Below are 19229 nucleotides of genomic sequence, written 5' to 3'. Positions count from 1 at the left end.
ACATTCTTGACATTGATGCCAAGAATAGCATTTGATGCCATGCATATTGTTATTATATCGATGTAAAAGTGGTGTAGTTAAAAAAACGACAAATGACTGCTATGGCACCAAGACGGCGTAGAGGCCCGTTCACGCTAGGCCAACGCGACGCCGATTAAGGTCTGCCGACTGCAGGCGACAACGTTTTACGTCTTATCGGCACCCCTGCCCAACTGCACCGACGTCAACAGCCTGCAGACAGATCGCTGATCGCCGTGTCGGCAGAGTGTTATGCGCATACTGCAAAACTGTTCATTAAATATAGTAACTAAATTAAACGTGCTATATGAATACACTTTATTACTTCCCTTTAGATCTGACACTGTAAAAATTGCGGTTGTGTACCCAGCGCAGCTAACTCGCAACTAAATCCTTCTTCGCGCCTAAGCAGACACTCGGAAAAATGGTATGTGCCACGGCCACGCACAGAGTAGGGCTTTCAAACATTAGGTTATTGCTTGTCGAAGACATCAAATGAATTCAAGATTTCTTAAGCAAACGTTTGTACACTCTCTAACACTTCTGTTTCAATCATGCTATGATAAATATGTTCACAGTTAAATTTCACTTTTCGAAAAATATGTTTTCTGTGGATATCATGTTTTCTAATTTGACACCGACGTTGAAATGAATATTTCTTTTGTTGCCATGCTGCCTTAGCGAACCCGGGTCGTGGGGCTAGTCAAGCTTTTTTTACTGCAGCTTTCTTTTTCCTCGTTCCAACCACTCATCTGAAACTCCATGTATGTGGTAAATAAGTGAACTTGAAATGAACTTGAACGTCACGACCATACACGACTGAACATGGCACGACACCTTGCCCGAAGCGGCACCACTTTGGATCTAACAAATTGCCGCCCTGCACTTTTTCGTACCATCGATCCCAACCTGCACGACGTTTTGAGTCGGCCGATGATGCTTCGACAACAAAGTATTGGCGACAGCGCTGCTTCCAAGATGCATTCTCGATTCCTTGGCCCATTAGGCCTAACATAGGCGGCTGTAGACCGCTTCATTGGCGAGGAGGAACGTAGCCTCGAACAACCGCGCAGTGACGCCCTATTTCGCGAACTGGTATGTTCGAATGGCCGTTTCTCCCAGCAGCAGCTTCTAAGGGTAGCGGTGTCATTGTGAATTAGTTCGGTTCTTGCGTGTTTCTTCTGTTATTGCTGCGATTTCGACCGACTCAGTCGCAATGGGTTACTATTATGCTTATTCGACTGCAAAAACATTTCTCGGAAGCGAATGTGAACTCCCTCTACAGCCGCGCTGACTCCATGGAGTCCAGCATTGCCGGCGTAAACAGAAATCAACAGGAGCCCTCAACTTCGTCGGGTGTATGTTCAAGTTTTATTTTTTTTTATTCAGTGCCCGGCGACGAACTCGGCACCCATAATCAAACTGGGATGGAAACTAAACGTCGTAATCGAGTCGCTGAACTATAGGGCCAATGGACGAAGTAAACCGTTTTTTCGTACACGCACTATAAAGTTATTCTGTTCAAATGTGTTCTAAGATTATCATTCTTAGCTACCAGCTTTCAGGTGAAAGTTGAGCAGGGACATATTACGAAATATTAGATGCCAACGAAGACAAGGAACGTGTGTTATTTGTCGTTCAGTAACGAAAACCGTACCTATCACGTACCACGCGCCTGTAGTTCACAAGAGCTTTCCCATGATTCTGAATCTTGGAACCAAGCTGTGTGGCCGATGCCGCCCAACGCGTACTGCATTACTTGTTGGTGCGCGCCTGTTGCAGTAGTGAAGTTGTTCCGTTTTCAGCTCTCTCGAGTCGGTGAGGCGGCCTTCCACAGGCACCACTTGACACCCACGAGTAGGCACACTCTTAACGCGTCGCGTGCGTCTGGTTCATCACGGTATATTCGCGGCCGCTGTCACCAGGTATTTTATCGACTACTCCATGTTAACTGCCTATCCGGTGGAGTTTCTTTTTTACAGCTCTTTTTTAAAGCATTGCTTGCTTTACCTTTTGTCTCAACTTTCTGGGAGCTGCTGCTGCTGTTGTGGACTAGGGACCCTGTAACGTAAAACTATTCTAATCTGTATTTATTGCAATCTCCTGAGGCCTAATTGACGCTGCCATGGACGCAAGCATAGGGCGGTAACAGTTGTGAAAAGCTCAATCTAAGTCGGTTCTCCTTCAGAGGATGTCACTTTCTTTTACTTTCAAAGCGAATAGCATTGCCTATATTGAGCAGTTTTTCTTATCTAATTGGCTGAGACGAGGCGAGGAGCTCGCTCAAGTGGAGGGAGTACCGATGGGGCCGGGCTGGGCCGCGCCAGCACAGTGAAAATAGATAACCGGATGAGGAGGTTGGTGGCGGCGTCTACGACAGATCCGCTTCCCCTTACTTAGCTTACGGTGGCTGGGCGAAAATCGCGGTGGCGCGCAACGGAAGGTTGGAAATGCCGCCAAAATGGATCTTCAGTAAGACGAATTGGCAGGGCGATATTGCATACGTGCCGAAAGGTATCAGTAATGTTATACTGCGAAACAATTTTTTTTTGTACTCAAACGAATCCATGCTTCATGGTAGCTTCGAGTAGTGAGCGCGACAGCGATCGGCGGATGGCCATCTTCTATTCCTTTCGTGAAGGGGCAGTTTCCGGCTATTCAGGAAAAAAATTGAGTTCTTTTCGGCATAATAATGCATCTTTAACACGTACGCGTCACTTTGACGCGCTGAGTTTTCGTGGATTTTTTGTGACATCGCGTGACAGGCAGGTGAAGTGGGTGCAGCCCGAAAACTTTTGACCAATAATCCCAGGGTTAATGGCTAAAAGGAGTCGAATCAGAAGTAACAATGTTTTTTGTTCGTTCCACTGATGCATAATTAGTGTGTACACGCCATATCAGATGCGGATCCATCGCGGTTTTCGTGACGCCGCGTGACAGGCAAAGGGGGGGGGGGGGGGTGAGGGTTGAGAACAGTTTTTGACCAATCTGCAGGGCTGATTGAAAAGTTTGAATATAAAAGTTTGGAATAGCTTTACGTTGCAGCGCCGCAAGGCACCTTCACGCGGTGATTTTTTGTGGCTTTCTGACGTGTCGAGACAACCAGGCGAACAAGGCGCAGCGCGACCACGTTTGTCCAACAGCAATTGATGAAAAGGCACCTGCTTTACTAAGGGCAAAAAAAAGCGTCGAATCAAAAAATATTTGTTTGAAATTCATTAAATAGTAATCGCTGTCCACATATATGAAACGGGGCGTTTCTGTGGTTTTAGTGACGTCACGTGACAGAGGTGCGGTGGGGCGTGGGTAGAAAATTTTTCGAGCAATCGCGGAGGGCTCAATGCAGAATTGGAACAGAATTTTTTAGAACAGGTTTAGGAGATAGCACTCTAGCTCGCGCATGCCTCTGGCTTTCATGCTGCATTTGCAGATGACGCTCGCCGCCGCGCATCCCGACCGGCGCCTGCGCGATTGTGTGTTTCGCAGGTTGTGCGCATTGCACGTGCTGGGCTTGCTTTCTCATGCGAGAAAAATGCAGGTACTGGGCTTTGGAAGTTGTATGCTGGGCTGTGATAGCCTAAATAATACACCACATAGATATTGTAGATTATTGTAGATAGCTTGAAGAGAGAGCTTAGAGCGGGTGTCTTTGCCGGTAGCGTTGGTGAAGAATCACGCTGTGCTTCCGCGTCCGTATGACGAATGTCCTAACGCTCCTTTCCAGCGCTAGAATGCGCCACAGCAGTCCCCTTGCTGACTAGACGTTGTTGAGGAAATGTTCCTCTGTATATTTCTGCCGTGACAGGTTGTGCCATGTGAGACAATGATAATGGTCAGCCCTATCAAAGATTATGAACAACGACGCACAACGCCTCAAGCAAACACGCCTCCCTGTGTGTTCTGTGGACTACGCAGACAAAGAGCAGTGGTGCCCGCAAGATAACGTTTAACATCTACTCACCACTGTCATATTGGACTAAACGCTGAAGAAATTACACATTTGCCGGCAACATTACCGCTAATTATCGTGAGTCAAAGCAAATAGCATACAAAGCATTCCTTACATCGATACCCAATGTGCGTGGGATCCACATAATTTTCTAATGATGGATGTCCTTGCACCAGGTAAAAAGTGCTTCGAAAATTGTGCCGGGGAAATTTTAAGGGCATCTCAATTCAGTTACCTGAATTCAGATATACGCTGGACTGCTACGGAGCCCGACAAACGGAAAAATCTCCATTTCTTGTTCTCGTGCATTTGTCTGCATGCATAAATTGTCGGGTTACTTACTTAGTGGAAGCGTAATCCCCTAGCATGCAAACAACTAAAGCTATGACCTGTGGTAATTCAGCGCGGCCTTCTTGGCTTCTACTCACTGTGGCACTAAGGTGCTATTCTGGCAACGCTATTTTGTACTGATGCCTCTTTCTGTCCGAATGCCTTATCGAAATACATATGAATCGAAAAAGACGTCGCTACAAAATAGCCCTTTGCATCGGCGACTTCCGCCACGTTGTTGAATTCATCACCTTCCCAGTTCTGATTGGCCTAAGGAGCTGCTAATTGTCTCTCGATAGCTGAAAATGCCGCCATTACAGAGTTCGACAGCATAAAGGAATTTGCCGGCGTCTAAAATAGCACCCCTGGCTTCGTTAAAATCCCGCAAACGAAAAATCTCACCGATGGTCATCTCCTTCATCACAGATAAGGAAGACAATGGAAAACTCGCGTGACGTCTCTAGCGAAACAGAATCACAGGGAAGGTGTCATCTACATCACCTGATGATGATGGTGATTGTGCTTTATAGTCACAAGGACCATTTCTGGTGAAAGAACGCCGACCACTTTATGCAATGAGATGAGAATGTATGGTTCATGAAGTCGAGCATGTACCATGCCAGTAAAGCGGCCGAAAATTGGTCATCGTCGAATTACGACATATTGTCGTACAATGTATTGGCGGCATTTTGAGACAATTACAGAGGTTGTAGCAGCCATCTCAGCCTATCAGAGAACACAGCATAACAAATGACAATATTGCGGGATTTGTCAAAGTCCAGATTAATAACGTGTCCTGTTTTATCAGCCGCCACGTTTTTTATTGTTTTTTCTTGTACTCGGCCACTTTCTCTCATTGTGGAGTTTCAAGGCACTCTTCCTCCCCTGGGAGAGACCCAATATTGAGACACTCCAAAGGCACCTAGATAGCACAAGGTCTGTACACTCTGTTTTGTGATGTCAGGCTAATCACAAGGTCTGTACACTCTGTTTTGTGATGTCAGGCTAATAGGGCGGTTTGCCATACAATCTAATAGGAATGTTGCTGAGAAAGCCGCGTTGATCTTGACGCTCCCGCTGTCGTCACACCGGGCTTGGTAATCAAAATTTCGGCCCTACCAGCAGACGTCATAAATCAGAGTACGGGCCGTGTGATGTCTCGGTGGTGTTCAGCACCCTAGCCTTCATCACCATGCCTCTACCGCAGCTTCTCCTTTCTTCTGACTCCGGTCGATGACAGGAGTAGCCGGGCAGCACAGATAAGCGCCAGCCGGCCGGAACGGTTCTTTGCACAGCCTTTCTTTGCAAGACATTGCAATCCTTCACCTTGTGGCGAAAGCATATCAAGCAAAAAACATGCTCTCGTGCATCTTCTTTTCGGGCAGAATCACCAGACAGAGGGAGCTGAGAAAGGCGTACGGAGATGACAGCGCTATCTGCCTGGCAGCGCAAGCTGAGAAGCAACTGTGCCCTGCCAGCGTGCTTGTCTTGGTGGCATTAAATATCTCGAAAGTGCCGAGTAATGTACGAGGTCTGTAGAAAAGTATCCGACCTTTGGCTGAGCAAAAAAAAAAAATCTGGCATAACTGGAGCGTTGCAAACCTAATCACCCTCACAGTAGTCTCCTTGGTACTCCACACACTTCTCCCAGCGGTGCTGCCGTTGTTGGAAGCAATGCGAGAAGGCCTCTTTCGGAATTAAGTTTAGCTCAGCTGTCGTTGAAGCCATAATGTCCTCTCTTGTCTGAAATTGCGCTCCTTTCAATGGCCTCTTGATTTTGGCCAGAAGTTGCAGGGGGCGATATCAGGAGAGTAAGGAGCCTGTTGAACTACAGGAGTCTGGTTTTTTGCTAAAAACGTCTCAGTCAAGTGCGAACAATGTGCCGGAGCATTGTCGTGATGGACGGGCCAATTTCCTGTTGACCACAACTCCGGTCTCTTGCGCAGCACAGCATCACGTTAGGCGACGGAGTAAATCCATGTAGTACCTCTTTGATGATTTCTTGTCCTTGTGGCGCGTACGCGTGGTGTACCACACCGCAGGAGTCAATGGAAGCAGTCAGCATCACTTTGACATTGCTGGGCGTTTGGCGGCCCTTCTTTGGTCTGGATGACGTGGAATGCCACCACTCTGACGACTGGGATTTGGGTTCCATGTTGTACCCGTGCACCCAAGGCTCGACACCAGTGATTGTGGTGTTCATGGAGTCGGGGCCACTGTTTGTGGAATCTAGCATATCCTGTGAGACTTCAAGACGAAGTTGCTTTTGCTCCACCATTAACAGCTTCGGCATGAATTTTGCCGCAACTCTCTTCATGGCCAAATGTTCGGTCATAATGGAATGTGCAGGAAAAGTGCTGATGCCCACCTCTTCAGCAATTTTGTGGACAGGGACGCGATGCTCCCGCATCACCGCAGGGTTCACTTCGCCAATGCACTGGTCATTTCGGCATGTTGATGGCTGAACGGAGCGCGGCTCGCTCTCCAACGATGTGCGGCCGTCTTTCAAACGGCTTTATCACTCCTTAATCTGTGTGTTGCTCAAACATCGTCACCGAAAGCCGTCTGAATCTTCCGAATGGTTGCCACTTGGCTGCCGCCCAGTTTCTGGCAAAATTTGATGTAGCTCTGCTCCAGTCGCTCCGCCATTTTCCTCGCCATAAAGAAAAAGTTAAGAGCACTGCGCACAACCTCATTCAAACTTTGCATCCCAGCGAATGACGCTATCCCTAGGCGGGAAAAAAGTTCGCGTGTGCGCACGAAGATTCAAGGTGGGCTGATGCAAGCGCGCCTGTTTCATATCTATCAGGTGTTCGCAAAAAAATAGGGTCGGATACTTTTCTAACTGATTTCGTATACCCATCGACAGCGCGCATCTCCCACGCTCTAGAATCCCTTGTCAGGGGCGCAACTTGTCGAGTTATGGACCATGTGCCATTAAGGCTGCAAAACGCACATCGCCCACGCTCTAGAATCCCTTGTCAAGGGCGCAACTTTTCGAGTCATGTACCGTGTGCCATTAACGCTTCAACGCGGACGTTGTCGCTCAGAATTTGTGTCCATAAAGTCACTGTTTTCGCGTCTAATTGAACGGGTCAAGAAGTGGACTGTTGGGCTGCTAAGCCAAATGATGTCAGACCTTCCCAGACTGCGTCTACTACTTTTTTATGTTTGAATATCACATAAAGACAAATAAATAGCAGTCCTGGAATATTTTGCACACAACTTATACATGTGTCATTCATCTTCTGATCCAATGTTTAATAAATCGAAATCAGTACAGACGCGCATGAAAGATTGCTAACAAACATTTAGTGTGACATATTTTAATTTAACGTTTCGACCGGGGTCTGGTTTTTAGTCTTTCTCAGCTCTTGATAAAGGCCGGACTGCGGCCGTAATGTTGTACTAGGCGTCTGTTAAATATATTTACAGGGTACTTAGAACGCGTTCTGCAGCAAAGAAGATGGAAGAGATCCGGCGCGACATCAGCATGCGTCATCTTCTGTACTGTACTCCACTTCGTCTCTGGCAGTGCTTCGTGACATGACCCCCGGCGGCGAAGGCACCGTTCTGGTGCTTGCGAGACCGTCCAAGTGGTATCGCTTGAGGCAGGTAAGGCAAACGGCATCGGTCAAAGGTCGACACTTGGTGGAATCGAGAAGCGTGGTTTCGTGTGAAGTCGGTCACTTGGCGCAACACATGGTGCAGGCCACTAGAATAGGCGAAATCAACTTTTCGCAAAGGCCAACTCCCCGTGATGGTGTCCAACGAAGGTGAAGGACCATAACATCAGGGTTGAAGCGAACATTGGGGCAGCGGCCATCATAGAAGCGTCGTTGCTTTTCCTGTGAAGCGTTAAGGCGCAGGCGGGTAATAAGGCGTGCCTCTACAGCTCTCAAGATGCCGTCACGGGCGTATTCTAACGATGTGTCAAGAAGGCCAGGAAGGGGCGTGTCATAGGCTGCGTAGGGTTTCTTCCGTACAAAAGTTCAAACGGAGAAAAACCCGTACTCATGTGGGAAGGATGTACAGGCAAATGTTTTAACAAGCACGTATTGGATAGTTCGATTCAGACGCTCTGTGATGTCATGGGTAGGAGGGTGGTACACCGTTGTGAGCTTGTGTTTTACAGCAAAGGAGTGCAAGAGGCACTGGACAACTTTTGATATGAAATAGCGGCCCTGGTCTGTGGGGAGCTGTCGAGAAACACCGCGTTGAAATATAACGTATTCGAGGGCGAAGTCTTGAGACGTGGGTGTTTCAGCTGGTTGGAGAGGCCCAAATGATCGCGTGCAAGGTCATGTAGTCGGTAACGACAGCCATCCACTTATTTCCGTATGCATATAGCGGGAAAGGGCCAACAACGTCAAAACCAGCCCTAAAGAATGGCGTCGATGGTACGTCGAGTAGAAGGCGGGGAGCTGGCTATACTGCAGGTTTCTTGTTGCACAGGCATTGTTCACAGGAAACGCCGAAACGACATATCGCACGGTATGCCAAACACGGTCGCATGTCCTAGCGGCCCGGATGTGACCCCGAGAAGGAACTGCCCGAGGAGAGTTCATAGCATATGTGAGGAAACAAGAAAGACCAATACCGTCAAAGTGCATGTTATAACAGTACAAGATACCATCCTGCAGTACAAACGTACGCACAGAAGGGGAAGATGTCTGAGAGGTCAGCGGAGAGTGACGTCTCGCAAGCAGGGGTCATGGTGTTGCTATTCTGCGATGTTCTCAAACGTAGCAATCTACAGCAGGCAGGTGTGCCCGCAGCTGTCGGAAAGCTCTGGTGGGTCTACTGGATGGCGCGACAAGCAATCAGCGTCTTCGTGCAATCGGCAGCTCTTACGCGTGAGCAATCTTGGAGTCGTAAAGCCCACCTACCGAAACGTGCAGTAGGATCGTTTAGAGATAAAAGCCACCATAATGCATTGTGGTCGTTGATAACTTTGACTGGCCGGCCGTACAAGTACGGGCGCAATTTTCCCACTGCCCAAACGCGGGTAAGGCACTCGGGTTCACAGGAAGAGTAATTGCGTTCTACTTGAGACAGAAGACGGACGTCGCGTAACATTTCCCGCTTCCGGAATCATCTCGTCAACCTTGCGACAATTCGCATGTACTCCTTGAATACGTATATATATACTTTACAACAGAAACTTCGAAATTATATTATGAAGTTATACGTGCCAAGAGCACTTTATGGTTATGAGGCATACCGCAGTGGAGGACTCCGTAAATTTCAACCACCTCAGGCTCTTTACTGTGCACCGAAATCTAAGTACACGGGTGTTTTCGCATTTCGCTCCTATCGAAATGCGGCCGCCGTCGCCGGGATTCGATCCCGCGACCTCGTGCTCAGCAGCCCAATACCATAGGCACTGAGCAACCGTGGCGGGTAACGGAAACTTCTGTGGGCCCACCAGATATGTAGTACGTATGCTGCATATTTAGAGAACAGTAACCTTATAGTAATAAAAACAACGCAAAAAAATAAAACACCCCAAATGTGCATAAATATGTATGCACAGGGAACTCATCATATGTGTATGTCTACGTAAGATACAGGGTTTTATGAATAGCGCCACATAACGCCTGCATAAAGGTGGCACACATGAAGGAAACATCAAAGCAGTGGCCAAATTTCAACATCTAGGATACATATAGCATGGTAACATAAAGAATACATAATGGACCGACACATGCAGAAAGCATAAAAGCAGCGGCCAAACTTCCACACGTAGGAAACATAAAGAATGTTTCCTTCTGTTATCTCCAGGAAACATCAGTAAACATAAAGCACATGCGCATCTTCATGAGGGATGGCGAGGCAGCGTTTATACTTCCACGCTTTATTCAGCAAAACCGCGTGCTGAACTTTACCACGTTCGCAATGATGATGGATGTATACAGCTGAAGAGGATAACGGGTGAAAATAATGCAATACTTACGCCATGCGCGTAAACGGCCAACTGGGCCGTTGGTTATGGCGATGAAATGCGTAGAGAAGGCTTTGAAAGCGAAGCGCGCACAATTCCAGCGGTACGTAAGTGGCAGTGGAAGGCGTGACAACGGGAGTGACGCGATATTTCACTGGCGAAGTTTGCTCCGGCACAATGCAGGGTCCGATAAAACGGGATTTAAACTTTTCGCATAAGCCATGCGCATTCAACTGGGTGCACAGCAACACTTTGTCTCCACGGTGGAAGAAAACAACTCGGTGGGAGGTGTCGTAGCGAGTTTTTCGATCTTGTCCACCGGCGTCGGTATTAAGGCGATAGCGGAGGCGACATCGGGGAACGCGCGAAACGAACTTATGTCAACGAGGGCGCCGGGGCATCAAAGACGGAGTCGTCGATGGGAGTAATCAATGGACGGCCGCACACGAGGCAAAATGGCGAATACCCCGTAGTCCGTTGCGCGGCGGTGTTTCCAAGGTTACATTATGGATTTTTTTTTTGTGCCAGAACCATGGTCTGACCATGACGCACGCCGCAGTGGGGACTCCGGAAATTTGGACCACCTCGGCTTCTTTAGCGGGCACCTAAATCTAACTACATGGGTCTTCTGCGCGAAACAGAAGCAGCCCCTTCTAGAGCGAGCACATGGCGGCTAACTAGGAGTCGTCCGGAAGTGTTGCCATGTATGCATCGCCTATCCCACAAGCTGAAAAATGTAGCCAGCAGGCACAATACGCCCATCGTTTATTCCGTCTCGCGCAAGCTGGCGGGGCTTTGCCCCAGAATCTCTTCTGAAAAGTTGAAAGAACCCGGAGGTTGCGACAAAAAGCACGTTCGTGGGTATGTGAAATGCGCGGTCGGCGTTGTCTAGAAGATTCCGCTACCTTGTGGAAAGCCGTAAGTTGGGCAAACCGGGCGTTGTGCGAAGGATCGCGCAAGAAAACAAGAACTTTCAATTAAAAATAAAGGTAATGCACATTTGCCTCCACATTGTCAAGCTTGCATGTGTGTTCCAGATTTCCGAAAAGTAAACATCGTGGGTAAAATCCAAGATAGCACTGACTAGGAGCTTATGCAAGCTCTCTATGTATCTCTTAGAGAGAAGGCTTGCATAAGTAACACAAATATTTCTAGCATACTCCTGTTGAAGACTTGGACCGAGAAAAAGCTGCCTTTGTCCCACAGGACGGCCGCTTTCAGTTCAAAGTTATACCTTTTGGACTGCCCAACGCCCAAGCAACCTACAAGCGCATGATGGAATCAGCTTCGCTATTACAAACGGTCCCTCTGCCTGTGCTACCTAGACGACATCATTATGTTTTCTCCAACGTTTTAAAGTCGCCTTACTTGTTTGGGGACAATTCTAGCTGTCTTTTGTCGGGTGGGACTCCAGATAAACTTCAAAAAGTGTAATTTCGGCAGACAACGAATCGCCATGGTTGGTCATCTTGTAGGTGCTACAGGTGTCCCACCTGACCCTGACATGGTTAGCGCTGTCAAGAACTTCCCGGTACCCTCTTCTACTAAAGATGTTCGGAGTTTTGTGGGATTACGTTCGTACTTCCGCCGTTTTTACGCAATTTCGTCATCACAGCCCGATCCCTAACCGACCTTTTAAGAGGGACGTCTCCTCCTTCTCGTGGGGCACCGACCAAGCGGCTGCATTCTTGGCAATGACCAACTCGCTCATTTCACCGCCTATCAAGCCTTGCTTCGACCCATCCGCGACTACTGAAGTTCGCGCACCCGCTAGTTGGCATTGAATTGGCGCCGTCCTCGTGTGCACGACAAAACACGTGTTATTGCATACGCCAGCCGCCTTCTCTCCACGTCTGAACGGAACTATTCAATCACAGAACACGAATGACTTGCGTTGGGTCGGGCTGTCGCGAAATTTCGGCCGTATTTGTACGGCCGCGCATTCTCGGTTCTTACCGACCACTACGCTTTTTGTTGGCTGTCATCGTTCAAGGCCCCAACTGGTCGCCTTGGTGGCTGGCCTTTCAGACAACAGGAATATACACTTGACGTAATTTATAAATCCGGCAGGCTACATAGCGATGCCGATTGTCTTTCGCACCATCCCTTGAACCCTGCTAACCTCGCTGGCCATGAATATTATTCCTGTGTGCTCGTCATAACCGATTTGCGCGACATCTGCACCGAACAGCGCCGGGATGAATTATAAAGTCACCATTCGGCTACTCTCGTCCGCAAATTACGACCCTTCTCTACGTCAGCATGCCCTACACAATGAAGTTCTATACCATCGCAAGATTAAACCTGACGGGCTGGAATTTCGGCTATTTCTTCCTCGATAACTGCGTACCACTATTCTTCACTACACCTCAGCGCCTCACGCACCTACGACCACGTGCGACAGTGGCTCTATTGGCCAGGTTTCTGTCGTTCTGTGCGCCGATACTTTGATGCCTGCCACCGCTGTCAACGGCACAAACGTCGTGCCTTCCACAAGCTGGCATGCTTCAGCGGGTCGACATTCCATCGGAGAGCTTCTTTGCACGGACCTTTCCCTACATCCGCATCAGGAAACAAATGCATTGCCGTCGCAACCGACTATACGACCAGATATGTCATCACGTGTGCCATGCTTTGTAGCTGCGCTACAGACCTTGTACGCATTCTGCTCAGTGACCTCATTCTCTGACCCGGGTCCACGCGCCCGCTTCTTACGGATCGTGGCCGCTTTTTCCAATCGAAGGCCATTCACAAAATTCTCCGCAGCTGCTCTACTGAACATCGCCTTATGACAGCCTATCATCTACAGACCAACGGTCTTAGCGAGCGCCTCAACCGAAGTCTCAGGGATATGCTATGTACGTCGCTACAGATCACCACGATTGGGACGCCACCAGGCCTACCCTACGTTACTTTTGCCAACAACTCGTCCCGGCATGACGACGCCGGCTATTCGCCGTTCTTTTTCCTGTACGGGCGCAACCCTGCGTTGCCCTTCGAGACGCTCCTTCCTTTTGTTCCCTCCGTGCCCACCATATATGCTCAGTACATCATCTCTCGAGCCAGAATAGCTCGCCAGGTTGCTCACACTAGACTATCTCCTACGCAGGCCTCCCAGAACGAGTGCTATGATAACCGGCACCGCTAAGTTGTGTACCCTCCTGAATCTTTGGTCCTACTCTGGACGTCGTCTCGACTCCAAAGCCTGTGCGACACGCTCCTCCCTCGCTACACTGGACCGTATACAAACTTCTACGCAAGCTCAACAACATTGACTACCTCATCTCTCCCCTCCCACATCGCCCGTCTTCTTTGACGTCTACTGCTAAATGTTTTCCATGTGTAGCGACTAAAACCCTACTTCACCAATGGTGCTGACTGATTTTAGAACGCACCGTGACGCCGCTCATTCCGCCGGGGGTGATCCTACGAGGAATCGTTGCGGACATGAACATGCCGTTAAGGGATCGTTTCGCTCCGCAAAGAGAAAGACAGGACATGCCGCGTGAGCTGCTGTCAGCCAAAATATATATTTTTTTGGAATTATATATTCTTTTCACACCTTAGCTGGACTACACATTTGCCGAAACGGGCCGTGCCTTGAGTATCTGTGCTGTGACACTGTGTTATTTTCCACAAGTTGCCGCTCTTCTGTCTTCCTTCTGGGCCCATTCTCTATTGTGTGGTAAGGGAATACATCTACTTAGGGAAGGTAGTTACACGGATCTGGATCATGAGACTGAAATAACCAGAAGAATAAGAATGGGCTGGGGTGCGTTTGGCAGGCATTCTCAGATCATGAACAGCAGGTTGCCATTATCCCTCAAGAGAAAAGTGTATAATAGCTGTGTCTTACCAGTACTCACCTGTGGGGCAGAAACCTGGAGGCTTACGAAAAGGGTTCTACTAAAATTGAGGATGACGCAACGAGCTATGGAAAAAAGAATGATAGGTATAACGTTAAGGGATAAGAAAAGAGGAGATTTGGTGAGGGAACAAACGCGAGTTAATGACATCTTAGTTGAAATCAAGAAAAAGAAATGGGCATGGGCAGGACATATAATGAGGAGGGAAGATAACCGATGGTCATTAAGGGTTACGGACTGGATTCCAAGGGAAGGGAAGCGTAGCAGGGGGCGGCATAAAGTTAGGTGGGCGGATAAGATTAAGAAGTTTGCAGGGACGGCATGGCCACAATTAGTACATGACCGGGGTTGTTGGAGAAATATGGGAGAGGCCTTTGCCCTGCAGAGGGCGTAACCAGGCTGATGATGATGATGATGATGACAATGAAGTCTTGGAACTTCGGCCTTGAATATAAAAAATGAAACACTGATTGGACTAGGCACTGTATATTAATTTTAATAACGACAATGTAGATTTCTTTGACTTGTTACTAGCAATATGCCGTCTTTTTCATCCACAGTTTTGCTGCATGTTATCTGCAGTGTAAGCTAGTTTGCACCCTTAAGCGTGCTTAAGGGTGTGAATCCTTTTATACCTCGCACCCTTAAACCGTTATGGGTATGAGGGCTTGAGTCGTAGACAAATTTACACTATCGTGCAGTGATGATGTGAATGGTCTATGGTAAATGGTGTAAATTGTTACACAAATGGTGTAAATTAGATTAGAGTGTGGGTCACACAACTCTGTAGCAGCTGGAGTGGTTTCACTGTTGCAATAACAAAACCAAGCATTAATCGCCTGTGCCATTAGACAAATTCAAACGCGAACATGTTGAAACTGGTTTCAAATTTGCGCTTGAATTTGTAACGGCAGCTTGCTGCAGGCTTCAATCCTGCTCATTTGCAACGGCAGCCTACTTAGAAGCCGTATACAGGAGCGCATAACGTTCCAATGCCATGCCATGACGCGTAACCGGCGTTATGATCAGTTATCTTTTATTCCTGTTCGTATTTCAATTTGCTTTGACGGCACGTAGCAGCTTCCGCGACGCACTTCCTTGCTTTCCCTCTGCGCTTAAGCACATGTGGACTCACTTGAAAAAAATAACCCACAACTTTCTTCATCACAATGTGTAGGGGCTCCAGAGGATGTGTCGTTAAATGTCACCAGCGACCTGCAGATACTGTTGCTGCTTACCTCCAACGAAAAAGGTAGTAAAAATCCGACCCACTGCAGAGCCTGCGGTCTCTGTGGTATCCGCCGTCACGTAGCCATACGCGATTGCTAGAGGCCCAGCGGACAAGAAAGTGAGCAGGAAGAAGCCTATAGAAAGAAAACAATATGCAACATATTTGCACGGGCGTATGACACAAAACTCGTAATCATCACACATCATCACCATCAGTCTTTTGCGGCTTACCAACCTCAGCTCGCAGCACCAGTGACCTTTTTGGCACTGTAGAAGTGAAATATTCTGAACCAACTCAATCTATTTTTCTCCTTAACGTCAATTTCAACAGAATTTTGCAGGCGTCAAAATCAAGGTAGCAATTAATAATGAGACACGTTGGGCTTGTTACAGTTAAATGTTACAGCTAGACATGCATTGGTATCGGGGCTCCATGAGGGGGAACCCCAAGGACCCACTTGGTCTGTGCAATAATAATAATAATAATAATAATAATAATAATAATAATAATAATAATAATAATAATAATTGCTTATATCGCCCTAAAAATGCAAAGCAACATAAATAGGCCGGTCTAAGCCTCAGTTGGCTTGTAGGACCCTGCCTATTGATATGATGCACATGACGCAAAAGCAAATACATAAATTCATGAGACATGTAGAATAAAGAAATAAAAGCAATAGCAAAAAATGGAAAAGAGCAGGATGACATTTTGTTATTCTGCTTAAAACAAAGGAAGTTGAGGATGTATTCTAAAAAAAATGTTCTGGAGGTTAATTTCAGCATAGCTGCTTTAATTGTGCAATAATATTAATAATGATAAGTTCATTTCCCATCAAAAAGGATGGACAACGCTGCAGGTAAAAGCTGCACGAACCAACGGCAGCTTCACAGGGGCACGCAGCCCGCTACGAGGCGGCAGTAAAGAAAAGGCTAACCACAGGCGCGACATCGACGTCCCGAAAAAAGTCCGTAAAGAGCGCACAGAACGTACCGGCCGAGCGCAACGGGTAGGAGTGGAAAGCGTAGTGGATGGCGCACCACAGCAAGCTGAACAGGGCGTGGTGGAGGAAGTCGAAGACAAAGTGGGCGAAGATGAACTCGGCCCCCGAGATTCCTGTCATGAGCTGCACGTCTCGGGCTCCGCTCAGCCGCTCGGCCACCGGAAACGAGGAGTACGCGGCGAAGGCCAACGAGTAGGTGAGGGAGAAGATGAACATCCAATTAAACCAAGCCAAGATGCTTGTGGCAAAAACGGCCCTAAGCTTTTGCCGATCGCCCGATGGCAGGTAAGCGATGGTGACGTCGATCAGCGCCGTCGGTTGCGCCGTCAGAGCTCGCAGCCGAGCAGTGTCCACCAGGTTGACCACGACGGGAAGTGCGACGGCGCTCGTAGGGTTGGCCATCATTCGTATGCTGCGCGGACGCGAGTTCAGATGTGTGGTCAGGCACGACCCAAGGAAGAGGGGGGGGGGGGGCAGGGGGGCTCGCCCCCTTGAAAGAAAGACACATACCCCCCCCCCCCCTTTCCCGCCTACGCCACCACTTCTCACACACATGCATAAAGAACCATCAAATCAATGTTCAGAGATGACAGCCATTCGGCGGTCAACATTTTACTGCCTTTTTCGGCCCTTTTCGATGGCTGTAGTTATCGGCGTCTCCTGAAATGTGAAGCCCAGTTTCCGCATCAATTCGGTGCCCGCGCGATTAATTTGAGAGGCACTCAGTTGTCAGCATCTATTCAAACGTCACGCACATCGTTGTTGTTTCGTTAGTTCAACCGTCTTCGTTTAGACTGATCCAGGGACCAGGCAAGAGATTCGGTTTGTGGTCAGTTGGTCTGTATGCACGTGGAAATAGATAACGCCAATTGAGTTTAACTTTTACTTTTGTTTCAATATTTCCTCGAGTAACGGCTACCGCGACGCTGACAGATTCTCGCAACCATATCGCGGTGATATGGGTTAAGGTGGAAAATAAGATAATGCGGCACAGCGCCCATCATCGAACCCTGCAATAACCTTTGAACTTATAGGCAATATGACTGTCACCCGTTTACTCGTTTAGTTTTTTCCTAATTGTACAGCTCTTTTTGTTCAAAATTGGCAACTGGAAACAAGAGCCGCAAGGATTTGAGAAATTAAGCGATCTACTAAGGGAGAGAGCCAAGGCAACAGCCAAACAGGAAGGAAAAGCAAGAATTAACTAAATTAACGTTGTTTATAAAAATATTTATGGATCAACATCTTAGTTAAAATCGAAATAGAGAAAACGCCGCCGCAAGTGGAAGTCAACCCCGTGTGTTCTGAATGACGCTTCTACAGTTATCATTCGAACCGCCTAAATTAGCCACTACTCTGCTGTACTTGTGTAAGTGTTTTTCTAGCCTGCCGAGGTGGGCGCAGTATGTCTATAATCGCAGCTTCCTGCGCCATACGTGGTTGTCCGCGACTGGCGGCCACGCATCGTTACGTAACTTCCCAAATAACAATACGAGTCGGTTGTGGCACTTGTTAGAGCAGTAAACGAGGAATCCATAAGAACTGTGATTGTTCCGCCAATATATGTTTCTGTAAAACTCTTCCAGACCTAATTAAAAAAACGCTACTTTAGTCGGATACAACTTAAGTCTGCAATGAAGCTCCGTCCACGCCCTCATAACCGCCAAATTAAATTATTAGCGCCTACTTTTATACCTTTTCCCTCGCCTATTATAGTAGAATGACGAATTCCTCATCCTTTACTGAACTGAAATAACATGCTTGCTTCGCTACAACTATTTGTTGTGAAGTTTCACTTCAGTTGGGTAGTGAAGTTTCATGAGTGTAATGGGTGCAGCAATGAAATGAACTGCACCGCAGACGTTTAAAATGTGAAATGCTCAGACTGCATACATTTTGTTCATGTCTGCTGCACACCTCATTGGTTCCACCGATGAAGACTTTTCAGGAACAGCAGACGCTCTGGAGGTATCAAGTGCGACGCCATATGGAAAAGGCCGAATGACGACGGTATTGTTTGCTTCTGTGATTGCCTGGAGGAATAAACAAACTTCGCGTGGTCCGTGTGCCTTTGTTGCCAACTGCTGTTTTTTTGTCGTTCTATTCTACTAAAGCAATCTTTATTTTACACTTTCGCTTCTTTACTTTTTCTTGGCAGTGTTCTTCCTGCGCTTCTTTGCTGCGCGAGTCCATGTGACGTGGTTCTTTGTGTGCCAAGCAAAGGAGAGGTGTATCGCATAGGCGTACCTGTAGAATACAACTTATTTCATTTCTCTTTTGTGGGCTTATGCGTTTTTATGCTGAATGGTGGGTGCTATTCACACTTGTACTAGTAAAGGTACCCCCTCCCCTCATTTGCATAGAAATGTTATCTCAGATTGCCCCCCCCCCCCGAAAAAAAAGCCTGGGTACGGGCCTGCACGTGGTATAGAAAAGGTGGCCTGTGCGATGTACACTTTCACTTCCGCAATTGCTTTCGGTGCATGTGCTTAGCAAAGGCATAGCCCCCACGACGTGTTTCTCTTGATTGCACGAACTAAGGGTTGTCAGAAATGTCCAGCGCCATTCTATCAACTTCCAGCAAACTGTCGCTCGCCATCTCATCTACGTCATGGCAAGACGAAATAGCTCGCTCGAGAACGCATAGGGTGTCTTTACTTTTTTTTATGCTGCACCAAATTGTTTAATAATTGACTGTGGCTAATAGCACATTTCTAATCGTTGAGATAAATTACTCGTTGAGGCGGCCATTACATCTACTAATAATCAAACATTATGAATTCAATAATTAACATACAAACAATAATTTGCTTTTTTATGTATTTACATTCATCAGCCTCGTTACGCCCACTGCAGGGCAAAGGCCTCTCTCGTACTTCTATAACTAC

At 47.6% G+C, this 19229-nt stretch overlaps 1 protein-coding gene across 3 annotated transcripts in view; it reads right to left on the bottom strand.

Annotated features, from left to right (window-relative positions):
* Positions 1 to 19229, bottom strand: part of LOC135907201 (phospholipid-transporting ATPase ABCA3-like) — a 314412-nt gene that overhangs the window by 121012 nt on the left and 174171 nt on the right. For all 3 annotated transcript variants that reach the window (XM_070525182.1, XM_070525183.1, XM_070525184.1), the window contains 2 exons: positions 16332 to 16753; positions 15346 to 15471 (listed from right to left, as the gene is read on the bottom strand). In XM_070525182.1, the coding sequence (XP_070381283.1) occupies positions 15346 to 15471; positions 16332 to 16753 (548 nt within the window). The remainder of the gene's footprint in view (positions 1 to 15345; positions 15472 to 16331; positions 16754 to 19229) is intronic.

This window comes from Dermacentor albipictus, chromosome 9, assembly GCF_038994185.2.
Source record: "Dermacentor albipictus isolate Rhodes 1998 colony chromosome 9, USDA_Dalb.pri_finalv2, whole genome shotgun sequence".
NCBI classification, from domain to species: domain Eukaryota; kingdom Metazoa; phylum Arthropoda; class Arachnida; order Ixodida; family Ixodidae; genus Dermacentor; species Dermacentor albipictus.
Note: the sequence above shows the minus strand (reverse complement) of the source record. Positions and strands in the feature narration are given on the sequence as shown.